Source organism: Otolemur garnettii, unplaced genomic scaffold, assembly GCF_000181295.1.
Source record: "Otolemur garnettii isolate 467f Iridium unplaced genomic scaffold, OtoGar3 scaffold00019, whole genome shotgun sequence".
NCBI lineage: Eukaryota > Metazoa > Chordata > Mammalia > Primates > Galagidae > Otolemur > Otolemur garnettii.
The window spans coordinates 16,960,818-16,983,670 of NW_003852414.1; the positions used below are offsets into that span (position 1 = coordinate 16,960,818).

General features: G+C 37.0%; 1 protein-coding gene across 7 annotated transcripts in view; it reads left to right on the forward strand.

Moving 5' to 3' along the window:
- Positions 1 to 22,853, forward strand: part of MINDY3 (MINDY lysine 48 deubiquitinase 3) — a 73,996-nt gene that overhangs the window by 23,541 nt on the left and 27,602 nt on the right. For all 7 annotated transcript variants that reach the window (XR_002772470.1, XM_003786790.2, XM_023511335.1 and 4 more), the window contains 4 exons: positions 748 to 821; positions 1,845 to 1,924; positions 13,259 to 13,329; positions 18,198 to 18,278. Coding sequence is in view for 6 of the 7 variants with exons in the window: in XM_003786790.2 (XP_003786838.1) it covers positions 748 to 821; positions 1,845 to 1,924; positions 13,259 to 13,329; positions 18,198 to 18,278 (306 nt within the window). In the remaining variant the exon portion in view is untranslated. The remainder of the gene's footprint in view (positions 1 to 747; positions 822 to 1,844; positions 1,925 to 13,258; positions 13,330 to 18,197; positions 18,279 to 22,853) is intronic.

The window sequence follows — 22,853 nt, forward strand, 5'->3', positions numbered from 1 at the left end:
GTTCTGTTTAATCTTTAGTCATGGCAGAAATGGCCTATGTGTTAGAACCAAGGGTTACAGTAGGGTCATAGCACAAAGAATGGCAGGTTATCTTTGTCATTTGGGGGTTGATGAGATTAAAATACTCAGGTCTTTTTGTGCTTATCCAGTATCTAGGAACTTTTGGAAGTTGGATGTCCTTTTGGAGGATTAAAAACTATCAGGGAATTGGTTGTCAAGAAAATAAGAAGGTTCCTATCCTCCTAATTATATTTCATTTTGTCAGCACACATTTAATTACTAATATTTGTAAGAAAGCAAACTTTCCATTTTATTTGTCAATTATATCTTTTGTGCATTTAAATTTTTATCTGTCAGTACCTGTATGCATGATGTCTAGTATGTTTTTTACATGACACGAAAAAAAAATCAATTGCTTTATTAGGTATGTTAGATTTTGATTTAGCCTAAAGTTTAATTAATGTTAACTTTTACATTAAATAATTTTCTCCTTAACCAACATTAGATCTTTTTACTCATTTGTGTTTTTTATGTAGGCACCATTTTAAAAAAAAAAAAGATTTTTGAAGAACTACTTTTTGCAATTATCATCTCAGAGGTACCCCCACTTAAAATCTGGATAATTCTTTGGATAAAAAGTTACTTAAATGTATTTTATTAATTTATAGTACAAACTGTTCAGTTTTCAAGCTGCCATAATTTTCACTACTTTTAAAATAAGCCAGTTGAAATTCTCGATTTCTCTAGGGCATTGAAAACATAAAAAATGAAATTGAAGATGCAAGTGAACCTTTGATAGATCCTGTGTATGGACATGGCAGGTAATTGAAATCTATCATCCCCTTATGTGGACTGTGACTGTGTGGGAACTGGGAATTTGGCTGAGTCAGGTGATTTTGCTTGTCAATAGTGTTGACAGCATGAAGTATAGATGTGAGCGGTCTTGTGTTTTATGATTGATTGTTTGCTTTAGCTGTGAAATGTTAATTCCAGCTTTGGTTTATGCATATATTGTATTTATTGTGTCAAATATTTTCAGGTAACAATGGAGAGGTATTTTAACAAATTCTGCTTTGTTTCAGTTATGAAATTTTTTAATAGATGAAATGTGCTCCTTTGTCTTAGAAATAAGTGTGTCCTAACCAATTTATATGTATTTTTCTGCTTAGGATGAAAAAAAATTCTCCATTTTCTCCTAGTACTACCCTTCCTCTCAAGCCTTTTATAGTTATTATATGAATATATGTGTGTGTGTATATATGTATTTGGGGGGGGGGGTTATGCAAAGGTACATACCATTAGGTTACATTATTTGTGTTTGTGAAGTAAAGTCCAAAGTCTGAGTTGTAGTTGACTCCTTTACCCAGGAGATGTGCCATGTACCCTACATTGTGCTCCAAAGGTGGGAACTTAGCTCGCTCCACAAAGTTTTTATATTTGTGTCAAAGCCAATGAAACAGTGATAGTTAACTCACTCTAATACGTGAGTCATTATTAAGACCTTTCTGCCTCATGTATCTATCATCAAAGACAAAATATTAATGATTAATAATTATATATTTGAAAAGATGATTGTTAGCAATTAAAAGTCTAAGTATCATTAATTTTTTATCCATTTAAGTGTTAGATCTTATGTAAAATTGTTAAAATGTATGTGAATATGTGCCACAGGCACTATTGTGATGATACATTTATTTAGCAAGGCTGAGTGTATTAAGTTTCCCTAACTTTGTTTCTTAACATAATTTAATGTAAAAATCATTAATTCATATTTTCCATGGGAATTATTTTATTTGAAACTTGTATAATTATGTTATAATTGCTTTTTAATTTAATTTTAAAAGCCAAAGTTTAATTAACCTCCTACTGACGGGACATGCTGTTTCTAACGTCTGGGACGGTGACAGAGAATGCTCAGGAATGAGTGAGTACATTGTTTGTTGTGTTTATCTCTATGATGATTAATATGTCAATAAAGTGTAGTTGGTGGTTATTCATCTACTTGATGGCCCTACATTACTCAGGGGTTGATTAATGCTTTCCAGTAGAAGAATTCTTTATAGTTTCCAATGCATTCTTAACATGAAGGGCATAATCGTCCTCATATCAGAATTGAGTACATGGGATTCTTGTTTCTCCAAATTATAAGAGGGGCCTTATCTAACAAAAGCAATCAATGTAACCTGATTCTGTGTATCCTCAGTGAATCCCCAACAATAAAGAGAGAGAGAGAGAGAAATTAAAAAAAAACTTAAGAGCATAGATTTTTGGAGCCAGGCAACCTTGAATTCAAATCCAAAGTGTGTGACTTTATTTAGTCGGTTATTAAGCCATTTATTCTCACTCTGTCTGGAATAAAGTTGGGATGTAGGACGAACTTTTTTAGAAAAAGTAATACATAGATCTCTTAGTATATGTAAACATAGCACATACTTATACAGAGACACTGCTGCAGTCTTTGCTTAAAATTTGAGAAGAATTAAAAAGTATTATGATTTGAAATAATTTGCTTTGATAATCTAGTAGGTTTTTTTTTTTTTGGCAGTTTGTGGCCGGGGCTGGGTTTGAATCTGCCACCTCCAGCATATGGGGTTGGCGCCCTACTTCTTTGAGCCACAGACGCTACCTACTAGTAGTTTTTTCTATATTGCTTTCAGTGTGCATAATTTCATTCAAAATGCTGGACAATTTAATGTCAGTTGAAACTTTAAATTACCAGCCCCTCCACTATTACTTTTATTTCTGGTCTCGGTTGCTTCTTTTCTGTAACTTCATATGTTTCCGGGAACTTTGAAATCAATTTGTTTTGTCTGATCCATTTATCTAAGGAGAGCTGATTAAAAACGGAATAAAGTTTCCTTTCCCCAGTTTAAATCTGGGTCAGTCTAAATTCATTTTACTCATTCAGCTTCTGTTGAGTACTTACTGTGTACCTCTTACTGAAGTTCCTTTAGTTCACAGGCCAATTTATTCTCTAATTTCTTCTAATTTATAATTAGATAAAACGGTCACCAAATGACAGAGCAAATATGACTGAGAAAATAATGGCTACCACTTTTTGCTCCTCCATTTAGGAAATTCTTGATTTTTCATTTGAATTTTTCTCAAATTTAAAAATATGTATAAAAATAGCAAACATGAAAGGGTATAACATTTTTAAACTCAGTAGAATTATGGAACTTCAGAATTAAAAAGCACTGGAACACAACCAGTGTGTTCACTATGTAAGGAATTTAAGAATTCACTTCCTACGTTAGGTCTTAAAATTATTCACTTTGTGTTACAGTTAGAGGGAGAACCTAGTTTTGTTGATTTCTGGTAAAGGTCAAAGTTTAAATGGTGAAAGTCACAGACTGAAAAATTATGTAAGTTATCTTGCTCTGCTTTTTGAAATTGGGTTCATCTTTTTTTCTAGAGACTTAGTCTCACTATGTTGCCCTTGGTAGAGTGCTGTGGTGTCACAGCTCACAGCAACCTCTAGCTCTTGGGCTTAGACGATTCTCTTGCCTCAGCCTCCCAAGAAGCTGGGAACACAGGAACCTGCCAGAATGCCCGGCTATTTTTTTTGTTGTTGCACTTTGGCCAGGGCTGGATTTGAACCCGCCACCCTTAGGATATCGGGCCAGTGCCCTACACACTGAGCCACAGGTGCCACCCTCATCTTACTCTTGAATCCTTATTCTGATAGATAGCTGAAACTTTGTGCTGCCAGTGAAAAGTATCTTCCTCTCCTGAGTAACATGCAGGGTTATATTCTAGCCCGCCCCTCAATCTAGGATGCCTTCTGCCCTCCGTGATCTTTCTCCTCCCAGTGGTTTTATTCTCTCCCCCCCTCATCCAGGATAACTTCTGCCCTCCATGATCTTTCTCCTCTCAGTGGTTGCTGGCCACTGGGATATCTTATATTATGTCAGATGATTAGGGAAGAAATATCTGGTTCTTGCTGAACTTGGGTTTAGATGCCTTTTGATTCCCTTGGCCTCTGTTCTTGCTACTTCCTACTGTGTGCTCTGACCATAACTCTTTCCACCTAGTCTTTTGTGCTCTGACTTGCTACTAGTCATCTGTGCATTCTCTGAATTCTCTGATTCCTGTCCTACTTCCAAACGAGAGCCTTCACCTAGCCTCACATAAGCTCTTCTTGCCATTGAAGTTGTTATTTCTTGTACAGAATTCATTAGCCAAGTTTTGCTTGTTGGTAAATTTATCTTTTCTTATTTCTTGAAATACTGCCTTTTAAAGCTATTGTTTTGCCGTGGGTATTTTTTAAGTATACTTTAAAAATTAAAACTAAGTAATGATTTTGAAAATAGGGTATATTTTTTGCATTTTTCTCTAATAGTTATGAATGCTGATTTGAAATTGAATTCATTTTTAGCCCCTAAACTTAAAAATTTGTACATTCATTCAAAGTATATTGGCCTTATTTCCTGCTCTGACAACACACGAGGAGGCATAGAACATAGGAAAGAATATAATTAGTAGTTTTAAAATCCAGTCAGGCATTGAGAGAGAAAATGGATATTATGTGTTACCTGGGAAAGGCCAAAGCAGGTTCATAGAAAGATAAGTGGGGCATTTTTCTCACCTTCATTCATTCAGAATACCAGTGCTTGATCTATGGTATGTGAGGAAGCATATTGTTTCCCTAGCCTGGCTTTTGCCTTAGTTCACTTATGGTGAATAGAGTTTTCCATTTTTGGCTGTTACAAACAATGCTAAAATATTTTTGTATATAAGACTTTCTGTATATATTTATGAACTCTTATAGAATAGATGCCTAAAAGTAGAATGTTTATTAAAAATTTAGTCATCTGCTAAGTTTTTTTACTAGTAGATTTATTGAGGTATAATTCACATATATAATTTACCATTTTTTAATATGTTCTGAGAGTTGGTGTGGCCATTACTACTGTTAATTTAAAAATATTTTTATCACCCCAGAAGAAACCCTGTTCCCATCAGCAGTAACTCCTTACTTCCCTACAGTCCAGCTCCGGCAACTACTAATCTACTTTTTGTAGATTCTTCTGTTCTGATCCATTTGTTATAAATAGAATAGCATGATATTTGGTCTTTTGTGGGGTTTTTTGTTTTTTTTACATAGCATAATGTTTTCACAGTTTAGCATGTGAACTGTTTTCACAGTTTAGCATGTTTTAGCCTGTACCAGTATTTCCACCCCTTTTCTGGGTGACTTTCATTGTATGGATTTACCACATTTGCTTGTTGACCAGTTAATGGACACATGGAGTGTCCATGTTTCTGAGCAATGCTGTGAGGAGCCTTCAAGTACAAGTTTGGGTTGGGTATGTGTGTTTTCATTTTCTTTGCTGTATCCTTAGGAATTGAAATCCTCGCCCATGCAGTGAGGGACACCTTTGACATTCTGATAAATAATGCCAAATTTTCTTCTATACTCATACTTGCTCTGCCAGCTGGTAAATTATAAACCTGTGCTCCTGACTATGTGGGAGAGTGACCATTTTTCTGCATCCTGGCCGATGCTCAGAATTGTCCGTCTTTAACATTTCGTCAGTTTACTGACAAGTGATAACCTATTTTAACTCGCATTTTTCTGGTGCCCGGTGAGCCTGAGCTTGATCATCTTTTCAGTGTTTTGTCAGCCTTTAGTATTTCTTCTGGGAATAGCGTCTTCTGACGTTGGAGGTCAGGGAGGAGCACTTGTTTTCTTCATTCACAGTTTCTAGGAGCTCTTTGTAAATTCCCTTTTAACCCTTTGTGTATTAAATGTTTGTTGCAAGCATGTTCTCCCAGCCTTTTCTGTCTTGTTAACTTTGTTAATGATGTCTTTTATTACACCCAAGGCTTTCGTTTTTATGAGGTTAAATCATTTGATCTTTTCTGTTATGGCTTCTGCTTAGTTTTGGTTTTTTTTCCCCCCTTCTATCAGTTTTCTGTTTATTCCACCCCAAGATTAAACCAATATTCTCTACTTTTTTTTCAAATGCTTTTATGGGCTTTATTTTTTTAATTTTTTCAATAAGTCTGGATTATTTATTTCCAAGTGGTATGTGTTAGGGATATACATTTTTTAATCACCTGATGTCCTAGCCAAAAAAAGAAAATTTCCCATATTAACATAAGTCATTTTTAAACACTTTTAGTCCACTAATCTATTTCTGAGTTCTTAAGCCAAAACTACACTATTACATAGTTTTGTAATATACTTTGATATTTATTAGCATGTTTTCTGATACTGCACTTTTTCGAAATCGTCATTTTTACCTTTCCACTGAACTTGTACTCTAGCTTTTCAAAGTTGAAGAAATCTATTAAGAGTTAACCCACCCCCTCCCTTCCCCTTCCTTCCCCTTCCCGCCCCTTCCCGCCCCTTCCCTCCCCTTCCCTCCTTCATCCTAGGCTATAGTTGTGTTTCATTTTTAATGGGAGTGGTAGGGGGTATGCTCCATCTATGGAGCATATTGTAAGTACAAGTTGGATCTATCAGGTGTAGAACACAAATGTCTTAATCCTGTAATTGAGTAATTGAGGTGAAGGCTATGTTGATTAGTAGGATGTAAGCACTCCAATTTGTACAAATAATCACATTGAATCCCATAAAGGCATAAATGTATTTATGATCTATGTACAAATGACTTAATAAAAAAAAAGAGTTGAATCGATTGCGTTAAATTTATAGATTATTTTGAGGAAAGGGTATTTTTTACCACATTAAGTCTTCCCTTCTAGTTTGTTCTTTACCTCCCTTAGTAAAAAGTATTTAGCATTTTATCATTCAGATCTTATAGGTCCTAAATACACATACTTCATTCTGTTTCAGCTTAGAGCTAAAAGCATCTTTTGCTTCTACAGGAGAATAGAAATGAACTATAATAGAACTGATCACCCTACTGACATTCTTCTCTGTCTTTCACAATCACTAAAGTGGCATTTTTCAAACTAAATCAGGTCATTTTTTTTCCCATTTAAAACTATTCTATGGCTGGCTTCCCTGTGCACTTAAAATAAAATGTGAACTCCTCAAATCCTTTTGAGGTCTCTCTCCTATCTCCTTGCCATCTGTCTTCATTTTATACCACTACATGCATTTTGCACTGAAGTTTTCTGTGTTTTTCTGTAGATCAGTTTTCCCCTGGTCTTTTCTCTGACTCAGCATCTGTATACTCTTCATTTTTGTTATCTGTTGTACATTTGTTGTTTTGTATGGTTATTTGATTTTTATTTTAATATTTTCTTCATTTTACAGTATGGGGATAGAAGTATGAACTCTTGTGATTCAGAAACCCAGATGTTTCCTTGTTTTTTTGTGGGGTAATTTTGTTTGGTTTGTTTTTGTTTGTTCTGGTAAATAGAAATCAATATTACAGCCAGTCAAGGTATAGATAAATGCAAATTGACAAATGCATGATACATAGAAAATCAGAGAATGTGAAGGTCTTTTTGAAACTACAATACATATTAAGTATGAATAGCAGTTAAGTGGCTGGGTATTATACAAATTTGAAAAGTATTTGATTTATCAGAATTAATTTGAGAAAAGATCAGAGATGCTATTTTCTCCTAATTTTATTGCTTACAAAAATATGTTTAATTAGCTGGAAGTAGGTTGCTAGTCAAAATGTAAGTCTCTCACGTAATTTGAATTTCACATAAACAGTGAATCATTTTTTTAGTATAAGTATGGCGCGTATAATATTTGGAATACATTTATAGTAAAACAATTTTGATTATATGAAACAGACTGGCTATCCTAGTTTTTTTATTTGTTAAATCTAGCAACCTTTTTGGATTCAAATCTCCAGCAACCTGACTTCTTAGGAATACAATAGATAATCAGTAAATGTATTTAACCAGTTTCTCACTATTAAAAATAGATTTCATGGTTCAATTGCAGCCCCCTTTACCTGTGAGAACCTACGTCTTTTTAGTATCTTATTGCTTTTTATATTACCTGCTCTAACATTCTACTAAAAAGTCAGTTTTTAAATTTAACTGTAGACTCCTTACCTGATTTACTCACGGACCCTATGCAATCATATCCCAGCTTATTTTTGCAGCCATCATGAACTTATCTTTGAGCAGAATTCCGCCACTTGCTTTTCTATCTGTGTTCATGCTAGTCCCTGTACCTAAAGACCTGCATTAGTATCTCCCTCCCTCTGTGCCTGCCTAACCTCCAGTGCCCTCTTCACATGCCGTCCCTTCCAGGAGAGCTTCTGCCACATCCTACCTTGTCCCCTACTGGGTAGCCCCAAACCTCCCTCGAGGATCTAGTCGTCCTTGTCTTTGTCTTCCTTCACTGTGCTTAGCATTGTTCTTTTCAGTACTTGGCACTCAAGGTACGTTGGCTAAATAAACGTGGCACATTTATCTGGCTTCCAAGTTGGGGTCAAATTGGAAATGTCCAAGAGAGACTTCTGTAGACACCCTGCCAGCACTGAGGAATGATAGTTGATCATGGATGAGAAAACTGTTCATTAGCAAACCCGAGAATATAAAACTCTGAAAAAAATAGGGGTGTGTGTGTGTAGTGTCAGTCTATGGATCTGGATTGATGGGAGCTGGTTCATGATTAATCTTAACTGCAAAGTTAAGCAAATGAGAAAATTTGAAAATAGAATCATGTAGTCTAAAAAAGGTAAATTTATAGAAGCAGAAGTAAAAATGGTGAAGAGAGGATGGGTAGGAGAAGGAAGTTAGGGAAATGTTGGTCAGAAGTTTTACATATTCAGTTTGACAAGATGAATAACTTCAAGAGATCCGTTGTGTGATATGGTGACTATAGTTAATGACGGAGTATTTATACGTAAATTGCTAAAAGTAGATATAAAGTGTTCTCACCACAAAAATAAGCATGTGAAGTAATGCATACGTGAATTAGCTTGAGTTAGCCATTCCACAACATACACGTCTTTATGTATGTGGGGCATAGTAATACACTACTTTTATTTGTCAACTTAAAAAGATTGAAATGGATGCTATAATTAGGCCAAGCATGATGAGCAGAGTTGGTTCTCTGCCGCCTATTATACTTAATTTAATATGTGGCCTGCCTGAAAATCCAGTCAGATACTGGATGAGTCTTCATACTTTGTTTCACTCTCTTTTATGAGAAGATACATTAATAACAGCAAAGGAAAAATTATTAGAATTTTCTGCACTTGTAGAGTCTAAGTTGAGTGTTTCTTACCCAAAATTCTTGGGACCAGAAATATTTTGAGGTTTTGGATTTTTTTTTTTTTGAAGTTTTTGCATTTCTCCTTACTTGGTTTATCAGACCTAATCTGAAAATCTGAAACCCAGGGTGCTCCAGGGAGTATTTCCTTTGAACATCATGTTGGCTCTCAGAAATTTTCAGATTTTGCACCTGGAGTTTATATTTTCAGATTAGGGATACTCAATCTGTAAATAGACTTTTCTGAGATTTGTTGAAAAAAATCTTATACAGATAAACACTCTAAGCTATAGTATATGAGAATAACCTGTCCTTTTTGTATTATAGCTTGGCATAGAAGCAAATATTTGTAGTGATCACTTTAAACTTATCAAAGAAAATACAAATTTTAAGTATATATTCTGTTTAAGGACGTAGGTATAATACATTTCTGAAATATTACCACCTAAACTAGATGCCTAGGCATGAGATTACTGAATAAGTCTGAATAATTCATTATTCAAGAATTATCAACAGCTGGTTTGCTGTATTTTGCAGGTTTTTGCAGGTTTTTGTTGTTTTGGGGGGGCGGGGCCAGGTTTGAACCCACCACTGTCGGTATGTGGGACCAGCGCCCTACTCCTTTGAGCCACAGGCTCTCCCCACAGTTTGCTGTATTTTGTAACATGATATTCTTATAAATACACTGTTTTAGACATTTGTTTACAGTTCCAGGGACATAGATGCTGTAGTATCTAATCATAACACTAGGTGGTGATAATTGATTTTAGAAATTGTGAAAATGTTTCCCGACTTCTATATTCTTCTTTTAATATGAAAACGTTGAGTTCTGCTTACATGTCAGAATGAAAGGAAAAGAAACGTTTACAAAGCTGTAAAGAATCCATTTCTACCTATTTGAGCTGTTTTCTTCTCCCATTCTTTCTTTGAATGCTCTACTCCAAAGATTTTCAGATTTTTTAATTTTATGCCCTTTACATTTTTAAAAATTGAGGATCCTGGGGATTTTACTTATATGAATAATAAGTAATGATTAATATTTTTCATATTGGAGATTGCGAAATTTTAAAATATCTATTCACTTCAAAATAACAATAAGTATAAGAAAATACAATAGGTATAAAAAAAATGTCAGTCTAAGTGTTCATGGATGGATGGATGGATCAAGAAAATGTATATATATAAGGGCTTTCTGAAAAGTAGCCTCGAATCTATTTTTTCATGGCTAGATATTTTCCAGATAGCTCTCATATATGATGGAAAACAATTCATTCACAAAAAAGGGTGCAGCTGTGTCATTCGCAGCAGCATGAATGGAGCTGGAAGTTATTATCTTCAGTGAAATAATTCAGGCACACAAAAACAAACGTGGGAACTAAAAAATCATGTGGAGGTCAAGATTGGAAAGCTAGATGACAGATTGGGACAGGTGAGTGACAGGGGATGAGATGAGGAGAAGGAGCTGAAAGAGGACAAAAATGCACTGAGACAGAAGGAATAATTCCGTGTTGGGTAGAGTGGAGTGGCATACTTAATAAAAATAGATTCAGGTGGTGGATACCCTGAGTACCCTGACTTGATCACTATCATTATATGCATATAGCAAAATTTCTCATGTACTCCACAAATTTGTACAAATAAACAATAAAATAAATAATATGCCCATTTACATATTAATATAAATGTTTTTATAAAAAAGTAATTATTCCCAAACCCCCCCCTCAAATTAAGGAGAGTTACATGGTTTTACATTTTTACAAGTCCCTTTAATGTCTAACTTATTAGTAGACAGCTAGGTGTCTATATCTGCTTTAGACTGTTGCAGTGTAACACATCACTTAACCTCTGTAAAACTCTGCTGTACACTCATAAGGGAGTAAAAGAGGCAATTAATGTCTTTTTATGAAAGCCATTTTCGGCTCAGCGCCTGTGGCTCAAGTTGCTAAGGCGCCAGCCATATACACCTAAGGTGGTGGGTTCGAATCCAGCCCGGGCCCACCAAAACAACAATGACAGCTGCAACAACAACAAAAAAATAATAATAGCCGGGCGTTGTGGCAGGCGCCTGTGGTCCCAGCTACTTGGGAGGCTGAGGCAGGAGACTTGCTTGAGCCCAGGAGTTGGAGGTTGCTGTGAGCTGTGACGCCATAGCACTCTACCCAGGGGGAAAGCTTGAGGCTCTGTCTCAAAAAAAAAAAAGAAAGAAAGCCATTTTCAGCTCTGTGCCTGAAGCACAGTGGTTATGGCACCACCCACATACACCAAGGATGGCAGGTTTAAACCTGGCCCAGGCCAACTAAACAAGTGCAACAAAAGAGAATAGCTGGTGCTGTGGCAGGCACCTGTAGTTCCCAGCTATTTGGGAGGCTGAGGCAAGAGAATTGCTTAAGCCCAAGAGTTTGAGGTTGCTGTGAGCTGTGACGCTACAGCACCCTACAGAGGGCGACATAGTGAGACTCTGTTTTAAAAAAAAGAAAGCCATTTTCATCTCACACCATCTCTGAAAGGATCCTGTGGACCTTGAAAAGTCCTAAATCATAATTTAAGAACCATTTCTCTAACCCTACTTGCCTGGAAGAAGCTAGTAATGAAATATAAAATACGTGTCTCCTATTAATTTTGGATTTACAAGTGTTAAATCACCAGCTCTTGATTTATACCATCTAGATATACCTAAGAATACACAGTAAAATTTTTACAAACAAAATGACTGAGTTAATATTCTCATCATGGGGCAGCGCCTGTGGCTCAAAGGAGTAGGGCACTGGCCCCATATACCAGAGGTGGTGGGTTCAAACCCAGCCGAAGCCAAAAAGTGCAAAAAAGAGAAAATATATCCTAATAGAAAAAGGGACAAAACATGACCAGATGTCAAACAGGGTAGAAAATTATATATACATTGTGGTTATAGTAGATGTAATTTTTACTAGGAGAAAAGTACTTTTTAGGTATGTGTGTGGACCTAAATATATTATTGTAGTTAACACTACTGTTAGCTAAAGGCCATAAAAAGACATCATTATTATCACAGTTTCGTCTCTGTTGTGAAATGATCTCTGCATTCCCTGTGTTTTGTCTGTGGTGCTTATCCACAACTATGGCCTTAACTCACATCTTTGGGTTGCGGGTTTCCAAATCTCTGTATCCAACTTTGACCTTTACCGTCTATGTTCCTGAGCCTGCCTTCCAGTTCTTTGACCCTAAAGGCACCTCCATCCTGGCTTTTCTAAAACCAAGCTGGTCTCTCTTCACACGACTCTGGAACCTACTTCTTAGTTCTTTCTTTTAATCACTATGATCAGATGCCTGGTCTGGTAACCTTGAAGGAAACTCTGACACATTCTTTACTCCTAACACTGATTTTTCATACCTCTTTTGTTTTGAATATTCTTTCCATTCTCTCTCTGTCCCGGAGAACTCTCGCATACTTGCAGATGCCCCAGGATTCAACTTAAGCTTTCCCGAACACTGTAAGCAGATGCTCTCATGCGTGTGTGTTTGTGTGTACATGGAGAGAGAGCACACTGTTTTCATCTGTCTCCCTTGGTAAACTCTTAGCCTTTGTAAGGCAGAGAGTATTGTTTCTCCAGTCGTAATCACACTACCTTTAATTATTTACAGGAGAGAGGGATAGCATTAATTATCCATGTTTTAAGTATAATGCAAATAGCATCACTACTACCCAGTGGTATCATTTGTTTTTTCAAAGTCAATTCAAGTTAGACCTTTTCCGTGGGCATCATTAAGTGTGTTGTTATTCTTTTATTTTTGCCAGTAATTCTCTGGATTCTGGGAAGAAATTCTTTTATTAAAAAGTTAATTTTGAATACAAAGTTTTATAAATTTAATGTACATCTGAAATGTCATATTTACCCACCACAAACATAATGTAAATAGTATCTTATAACAAGTAGTACTATGATGACGACTTGATGTGATTTAATGATAAATACATGGTAAGTTTTGACGTATGGTTTGCGGTAAAAAATGTTTGATACAAATATGCATGTTTATAAACACATACACGTATAAGTTCTTTTCAGATTTATGTATGCTAATCCAATGCTAAGTTTGTTTTTTTTTTTTTATTTTTTGCAGAACTTCTTGGTATAAATGAACAAGCAGACGTAGGATTCTTAACACTAATGGAAGCTTTAAGATACTGTAAGGTAAATTGATTTCTAAGGTACTTTGAATAGTTTTTATTTACATGTCCACTATTGTGGATGTTATTTTTATATCCTATGACAGCATAGTTTAGTTTATGACTATACCAGTCTCTTCAGCTGCTTCCTCTTCTCCCACCCTAAACTGACCAGGGTTATTGAGGATGGTTCAGCTGGGTGATCGTGCCGAGTTCCTGTGCTGGGTCCATTGTGGGAGGGTGGGGGTGAGGGGCAGAGCCCAGTACAAAATAATACGTAAAAATAGAGACCTTATTGATTATAAATACACACTGAGAAGGAAGAAAGCACTGTTTCTTCATTAACGAAGAAAATGCTTCACTGAAATAACTGGTAATACTTTATCAGGCAGAGGGAGAGAATTTGCTGCATGGCTGAAATTCTTCCATTTATTCCATCTGAAAATGATTTTATGGTTAAAAAAAAAATGCAAGCCTTTTACGACATTAAGCTCTTTAACCTGTGTGCCAAGGTTAGGAACTGCCATTCAACTTCCAGTTATCACTATTTATTTATTTATCTTACTGACTCCTTATACAATCTGAAATAACCATCGGGCATTCCAAATAGTTTTCGGTGGGACTTAAATCTGACTGTACTGAATAAGATATCACGACTTTGGAGAAAGAAAGCCGCAGATTTAATTTTCTTTTTCCCTTTAGAATGATAGCTCCATGGCAGTGGTTGCAGTTCTGGGGGTGCTGATTGATTATTTTTAATAATAATAATAATAACACTGCTTTGTCCTCCCTCTCTTTTTTTCTTTCTTTCTTTTTTTTTTTTTTTTTAATTTTTTGGGTCAGACGTTTCTCTTTCATGATGACATGAAAGTGATGTGATGTGGCTGTGATAAGGATAGGTCCTGCCCTTACGTTAGTAATGATCATATTGTTAGGTAGTAGAAACTCTTATTTTTCATTTTTCCAATTATATGAATAAGCTTAAAACTGTTCTGAGATAGCCTGGCACTCAGAGAATCAAACTGTGTCCCCTTCTCCTAACACACACATACACACACGTTCATAGGTCCTCGAAGAGTAGTGTGTGTGCATGTGTGTTTTGCAGGAGGCCAGGGAGTGGAGATCTGATGTTTGAAAGTATTTCTCCTGTGTCCTAGAAGACCCCTGGTGGTCTGGGTCCCATCTCTCCAGGTACATTGCTCTCTGCACTGCTGTGCCCTAGTGGCACCGATGTCCTGTCACTGTCCGCAGCGTGCCTTGGTACTTGCTGTCCTTTCTGCCTGGAGTATTTCATCTCTTTACACAGACAGCTCCCGCTCCCTTTAGCTCACACTTCAGATTTTTCTTGACCAAGACCTCAGTTACTGTTTCACAATACTTTATAGGTGTATTACTCTGTAAGGACTCTGTTTACTTGTCTTTTTAAATTCTTGAATTTGTTTTTCTCTTGTCTTCCCTCTTTGAAAGCAGAGACATCGTCTTCTGGGTACACATAGGTGCTCCATAAATACTTGCTATAAAGTTTTCTAAGTGTGTGCCTTTGCCTTTCTTTGTTAGGTAGAACAGAGGAATATATTTTCCCCCCTCAGGATCTTAGTTCCTGCTAAATTCCTGCTAATAAGCTGCTGCATATTGTTCTATTTACACATTGTTCTCATGGTCTAGAATCTATCAGTTAATGATACTTTTAAAATACTGTTTAAAGATTCTTTTTTTTTTTTTTTTTTTTTTTTTTTTTGGCTGGGGCTGGGTTTGAACCCACCACCTCTGGCATATGAGGCCAGGGCCCTACTCCTTTCAGCCACAGGTGCCACCCTAAGGATTCCTGTAATGGTACAACCCAACACACCGCTATTTGGATAGCAGAAAGGTCAAATTCTGTTCTTACAATTTCAAGTAAGAGAGGTCTGCCAGGCAGACTCACTCAGGGATTGGCATCTGGGTACAGGGTAGCAGTAGCTTATGTGTGGCAGGTGAGATGGGCTGAGGTTTCCCAGGTTTCCTGGGATCCCTGTGGGTTAGCTAATTTGTAGAATTTTAGTGGCCTCTGGGGTTTAGGGGTAGTCCTTAGTTGTCTGGTACCTGACTGTAGGGCAGTTAGGGTGATAGCTGGAGTGTGGGAGACCTACAAAGGAAGTAGATGGGGTGTAAACTTGATCAGTTCTCTTTGTAAGGGAAACTGGCCTCTACCTAAGGCTTTAAAACTGAGTCAAGGCTGGACACAGTGGCTCACACCTATAATCCCAGCACTCTGGAAGGCCAAGGAGGGAGGATCCCTTGAGCTCAGGAGTTTGAGACCAGCCTGAGCAAGAGTGAAACTTTGTCTTTACTGAACAAAAAGAAAAAGTACCTGAGAGTGGTGGTGCATGCCTGTAGTCCCAGCTACTTAGGAGGCTGAGGCAGGAGGATCACTTGAGCCCAGAAATTTCAGGTTGCTGCAAGCGAGGCTGAGACCTTGGCACTCCAGCTTATGCAATAGAGTAAGACTCTGTCTCAAAAAGCAAAACAAAACACACAAAGCAAAAAAACCCTGAGTCAAGGCCGCCTTTTTTACAAAAGTATATTACCCTGTGGTATCATCTGTATATAAAACGTCTCAAATTCTGTGTACGTATTACGTTTGGTTTTTTGCCAGGTGTATTAAGGAAATAATTGTGCTTGTATAAATTTTGTAAATCTGAAAATCCTCTCATTCTTTGATAGTGTAGCCGATTGCCCTTTAAAAATGAAATTAACGTTTAACACATCCTGTTGACCATGTAGGCTCATTAGTACAAGAGAGGTGAGGCTCTTACTGGCACAGGCTCTATCCCCCTGCACCCTCCACACACAGCGAAGAAGGGGGGTGTGGTTGCTTTTGACTCTGCACTTCTTTAAAACTAGATTTATAACTCATGTGCCATAAAATTCACCGTTTTAAAGTATACAATTCACTGTTTTTAGTATATTCACAAAGCTGTGCAGACCCTAATTCCAGAATGCTTTCTCACCCACAGAAAGGCCTATAACCCCAATGGCAAGTGCTTTCCTGTCCTCCCCCACCCCTGGCAGCCACTGTCTATCTCTATGGTTTTGCCTTATCTGGACTTTTCATACAAATGGAATCTGAACAACATGTAGGCTTTTGGTTCTGGCTTCTTTCACTTAGCATGATGTTTTTAGTGTTCATCTGTGTTTTAACAGGTATTAGAACTTCATTCCTTTTCATGATCAAATAATATTCTGTTGTATGGTGTAACACCAGTTGTGTTGATCTGTTCATCCACTGGTGGGTGTTTGGATTCTTTCCACTTTTTAGCTGCATGAAGAATGCCTCTATGAACACCACGTACAAGTTCTTTGTCAACATATGTTTTCATTTCTTCGTGTATACCCAGGAGTGAAATTGCTTTGGCACATGCTGATTGTATTTTTAACTTTTTGAGGAACTGTCAAAACTGTTTGCTAAAGTGATTCCTGTGGATTTTTCAGGTCTCTTGTGTATAAAGGGAGGGACATGCCCTGCTCACCACTGAAATCCCTTCTACTCTGAAGCTGTGGTCAGAGCCTTCTCTTTCTTTGATTCTCCTCTGCTGTCCCCAGACTACTCGTCCTCCTCTCCTGGCTTCACGTGGCCATATTAGCACATCTAACCCATCCTTTCCCTCACAGGACAAACAGGCTGGGTTTTCTATCCGTGCATATAAATAAATAATTCCTATTTTCTGTTTCCCTTCTAGTGCTAATAAATTCCACAGGGCCAGGGTGGCGGGGGAAGCAGGGGCTGCTGACTGATTGACAAAGATGATTAGGCCCTGACCACTTCAACTTGGAATTTCTCACTTATGGACAGTCTGTGTGAAAAAAGAAAATTCAGCAAATTTGATGGATAAGATTAGTTGTTAAGTTTTCTGTCCTCCTAAGAAAGGAGAGTTGATGTTGAATTTTGTAAATGTGTTTTGTTTGTTGAGTATTAAGCTTTCTTTTTTTCAATTATGCATGTACAGAATGATGATCTCAACTTTTTGGCAATAGTATTTATAGGCCATATATGCTTGAAGGTTGCCTATAAGTATGGAATTGTATATCTTTTATTTTTTTTTTTTTTTATTTTTAGACAGATTCTCTCTCTGTTCCCCAGGCTAGAGTACAGTGGCATCAGCCTAGCTCACAGCAACCTCAGACTCCTGGGGTCAAGCGATCTTCCTGCCTCAGCTCCTGAACAGCTGGGACTATAGGTGCCTGCTACAAAAGCCTGGCTAATTTTTCTATTTACAGTAGAGACAGGGTCTTGCTGTTGCCCAGGCTGGTCTTTAACTCCTGAGCTCCCAGAGTGCTGGGATTACAAGTGTGAGCCACCTTACCAGCCTATATATATTTAAAAAAAAAACTCTCATGTTCCAAAATCTTGACCTTACAAGGAGTCAAATTAACAGAATTCTTTTATATTCTTAAGATTATAGTAACGCCATAGTTTGAGGGAAAAGATGTTGTCGCATCTTTTTCCTTCAATTATTTATTTATAAATCTACTCACTTGTTAATGTATAATGACTTTCCTTATGAGGTAATTATCAAGTTTATGGTTTCAAGGTTTGAGATACCAAGCTGCGATTCTAGAAGCGATCACTATAGCAAAGCCTGGGAGACTCGTAGGGTAAACTACTTGTTTCTAGAAATGTGAAATCTGTATTACTGTTACTCTGATGTCAGGGTGCAGCGTAAAGCTCAGTACGGACAGTCTTTATCACGTTGGTTTTGTGTTGAGCCTTTGATCTCCGGGTAAGGCACTCTGGCTCTATACATTGTTCATAGAATTAGACATTTCAGTTATGTTTCACATATTTGTGGGCAAACATTTAAGAGGCAGTAACATTTTTAATTTGTTTGTTTTATTTTGCTACATTTGTTCCAGGTTGGTTCTTACTTGAAATCTCCAAAATTCCCTATTTGGATTGTTGGCAGTGAAACTCACCTCACCGTGTTTTTTGCCAAGGTACGCTTACAGCAGGATTTTTGTGTGTTCATTTAAAATGACATCAGGCAAACGAGTAATAAAAGTCCATATTTAGTTTGGATCTTTGCGCAAACTGCAACTACTAACAAATGGTTTGTTCCAAAAATCTCAGAAATGATTACTAAAAAACATGTTGTTATACTGTTATTACGGAGAAAACAACTGACTTTAAAAGTTTTGGATTATTTTTTGTAAAGAGAATAAAAACTCAATTTACATGAATATTTCTAAAAAGAAAAACCCCAAAATATTTCTATATCTCAACCTTTATATATGGTATTGTTTTTCAAAATTGAGTGGTTGTGAAAGGCTGGCCCTGCCACTGCCTCGAACATCTCTCAGCCTTTCTTCCTGTGTCTTTAGAATGGGATTAATAATAGTTAGTAAAATTGGTGTCAGGCTTAAATATAAACTGTTCAGCAGTGCCCAGTGCATAGTAAGTGCTCGGTAAATCCCAGCTGTTACCATCGTCTTCATCATGGTCCTAGTTATTCTGCAGCAAACAGTCATTAAATATCTCCTGGTAGCACAGCTTGATAGGTTGCTGGGTGTTAAGAGTGAAGGGAGAAAATATAAAATTGTATTTTGCAGTTTCTTAGTTCTAATCACTTTCCCAATTACTCCATGAGCTTTTTAAGCATGTATTTGGCAAGGTAAGTTTGTTTCTGTAGAAAGTATAAATTATGTAAATTCTACCGAATTCACAACAGCAGAGCCATTTTATATTTATGCCTCCCAGCAATGCACAAGGGTTCCAGTTGCTCCATGTCTTTGCCAACACTTGATATTTTCTTATCACCGTCATCATCATCTTAGTGGGTACCAAGTGGGCAGTGTCGTTTGGTTTGCGTTTCTCTAATGACTGACGTGTCCCGCTTTCTATGTGTGTGTTGTCCAGTTCTGTGTGTATCTTTGGAGAAATGTCTTTTCAGATCCTTTGTCTGTGTTTCCCATTGGATGGTTCATTCGTCTTTTTGTTATTGAGTTGCAGGAGTTTTTAATACAACCTAGGTCCTGGACACGTCCGGTGTATTACACGTGTTTGTTTAATGTACTATCCGTTGCTCCTGGTGGTGAGCACTGTGGAGGCAGGATGTTTATCTCTTGAGTTTCCCAACACTTAGAGCAGTGCCAGGCACAGTGTTGATGCTCAAAGAATTTCTGTTGAGCACATAAATTATTGAAAATACTGAAAATTGAAGTTTCTAAGTCAAGAAATCACAAATTATAATCCGTATTATATCCTACATGGAAGGCAAATAGAAGAACCAGCTTTTACTTACACACCTGTGTTGTAGAAAGAAACAACATTGATGGGTGTTTGTGAATAAGCCTTGTCACACTGTAACCTGGATTTAGGATTTAGCTTCATGGTGTGAGGAGACATCGTATTTTTCCCATGCAGTGAAATAACCTTTTACCTGTTGTGTTTTTTCTTTTGTGATTAACAACTTACTTTTAGAACTCTTAAGTAATTAATTGTAGTTTTTTTCTTAAAGTGTTCTGATATATATAAGTTCATGATTTTAAATTTGAACAAAAAAATAATTTACAAAAAAAGTTATCACTTCATATTTGATACGTCCGGGACCCAGAAGTTACTTTTTTCATTTTATTGCACTTCTCTTTCTGACCTCTAGAGAATCACTGAACACATCTTATAGGACTGGAAGATGTTTTTCGCAAGTCATTTTCACTTGAACATCAACATAGTAATTCACTTTCATGATTAGGTTGTAAAACTTCAGATTGAGCATTTAAAAAGTATCTGTTTTTTTATGAAGAAGTATTTTTCCGGCTCGGCGCCTGTGGCTCAAGCGGCTAAGGCGCCAGCCACGTACACCTAAGGTGGCGGGTTCGAATCCCCAGCCCGGGCCCACCAAACAACAATGATGGCTGCAACCAAAAAATGGCCGGCGCTGTGGCGGGTGCCTGTGGTCCCAGCTACTTGGGAGGCTGAGGCAGGAGACTCCCTTGAGCCCAGGAGTTGGAGGTTGCTGTGAGCGTGATGCCATGGCACTCTACCCAGGGGGATAGCTTGAGGCTCCGTCTCAAAAAAAAAAAAAAAAAGAAGTATTTTTCCTAAAGTTTTCAGAGTTAACTATCTGGCTACCATGTTTTATAAATTTTCTTTTCTATCTTACATAGAGAAAATTCTCTCTCTCTCTCTCTCTCTCTCTCTTTTAAATCTTATTAAACATCTGTCTCTGTATACCACAAAACTGATATTGTACTCTCTGACATAGTATCTGAGGGGGTCTGACTGTGAGACATGCTTACAAGGCCGCCTGTGTAAGTGAGAGTTTAGGGTAGGTATTGAGGGGGAATATCACAGAATCTAAGTGTGGGAACCTTGTAGGAACTGCACAGTCACGGAGCAGCAGGGTTCCCACAGAGCTTCTAATGAGAGGAGATGGGCGAGGTGAAATGCTGTACCTAAATGAACCTCTTCAAAGCAGGAAACTTAACTCCCTCTAAGTAGGATGGAGAACTTTCCAAGCAGGTCATCTGAGCTATGGCAGAACAAAGATCTGTATGGAGAGAGAGGACATGCCCCATAGTTAGGGGTCTTCAGAAATCATACCTCGCACTTTAGATGAGGTTATTTGAAAACTTGGAAACCTATTGCACAGGTATAAGAAGTGTGTTTTAAAAAGTAGATGCTTAAAGATTTTAGAATCTATATTTAAACTTACTTTCCTTTTTGGATTGTTTTCCATTAATTTCAAAAGTAAAAGCTACCTCTTATTAAACCAAGGCTGCGTATCATGTTTTATATAATATCTGATTTTCCTCCAGCCTTTTCATAATAGTACATGTTCATAGACTTTAAGTGCCCAAATGTTAGGCCCTTTTTCTCTTTTTTTTTCTCTCAGACCATCACTCTCCCCTTTGATTTTTTGTTTTCCTTTTTCTATTTGGCTTTTAGAATAAATTATTTGGATCATTTTCTTATTTTTCCCTTGCAGTGGAAATTAGGAAGTTAGTTTTCAATGCAAATTCAAAACAAAGGCTTTAAATTAAAAAATATGATATTCAAAAATATTTCTAGTATTATATATAAAATGGTAGATGAAATAAATTTGCCTTTTTTATTTTTATTGTGCATTTGCATCTGAGTGTGGAGTGGCAGCTGCTGATTCAGTATTATAGTAGCTGGAGCCTACCTATGGCATCTAGTTTCATCTTTAGAATATCAGTGACTAATTTCCTAGGTAATCCATTACAAACTTTCTTTTGAAGTCCAGGAGATGAGTTTTACATATTCTCCTTTTGCTCTCTTTCATGGCTATAAAGGATTCTTTGTACATGTGTGCAAAACATCCCCTTTGACCTTTCCTATGATAAGGCAGTTTTCTTTTCTTAAGAACACAAGAAAACACATTACAGTACTGTTGAAATGCAGAACACATAAAGAAACTGAACTTAAAGCTAAGGAGAAACAAAACATTTAACTGTCCCTGCAGGGGCCTGTAGAGTTTTTTTGGTGGTATCTGTTACTGAGAGCCCAGGTAGAATTTCTTCTGTAGAGGAGGCTGCTTTTGTGTGCTGCCGCTCTTTGGAGTAATATTAGGAAGACCACTGCAGTCAAGTGTGAGAGTCTCTTTCGTGTAGGTGTTTAAAAATTGGACAACTCTAATGTTCTTGCATTTCTCCACATGTAATAAAAAAATGTTAGGGAAAAAAGACTTTATAGATACTATAAGAAAATTCACCTTTTATGTATCTTTAATTATTGGGTAAAATTCATGAGACTTGGCATATAATTAAATTCACAGTTAGCATGTTGTAATAAAATTGTCTGTATTTTAATGCACTTTAATCATCCCATCCATTTATCTTAGGCAAATTTTGGGGTTTGTGCATGTATTTAGGTTTCATGCCTTATCTAATACAGAAAAAAAATGATGAGGAGGCTGAAGTATTTGGTTTTTCAGTTTGAATCAAAACTTGTCATGTGACTTGTAAGACCTCTCTTCAAAAATAAGAACAGCGACCCAGAGGACACTGGAGTTAATCTGGACAGTTTGGGTAGAATGCTACACATTCTAACCATCTTGAATTAGTTGAGTTATTAAAAATATGTACAATTTTAATCACAAACTGTTTTCCTACCTGCTCAGCCTACTTTGAGGCCAACCCTCATGAGTCTGGGGTTGTGCCAGTGACTCACACTACCACAATACTAAATGATTTGTTTTTAATTATTTGGGCCAGAAATCTCTCAAAATAGCTCATACTTTTGCCTCCTTAATGAAAGTGAATACTCCTTTCCCAGTGTACTCTGCCATGACTGTGCATGCCCTTAAGCAGCTGTATTTGTAGGTCGGGTTTTTGTGACTTTTCGGAATTTTCTTTTTCTCTTAGTTATCACTTGTCAGCCTTGTCAGTGATGTCAGCCTGCTTCCTAGAAGAATTCCCTCTCTCTCTTTGAATTTGTTCATATTTGGGGGGGGGGGGTTATTATAGAATCCAAGTAATTCTCTAAAGAAGATAAAATATCTATAGAAGGACCTCAAGGTGTTCTGTTGTGAATGAAGTCTTGATCTTCCT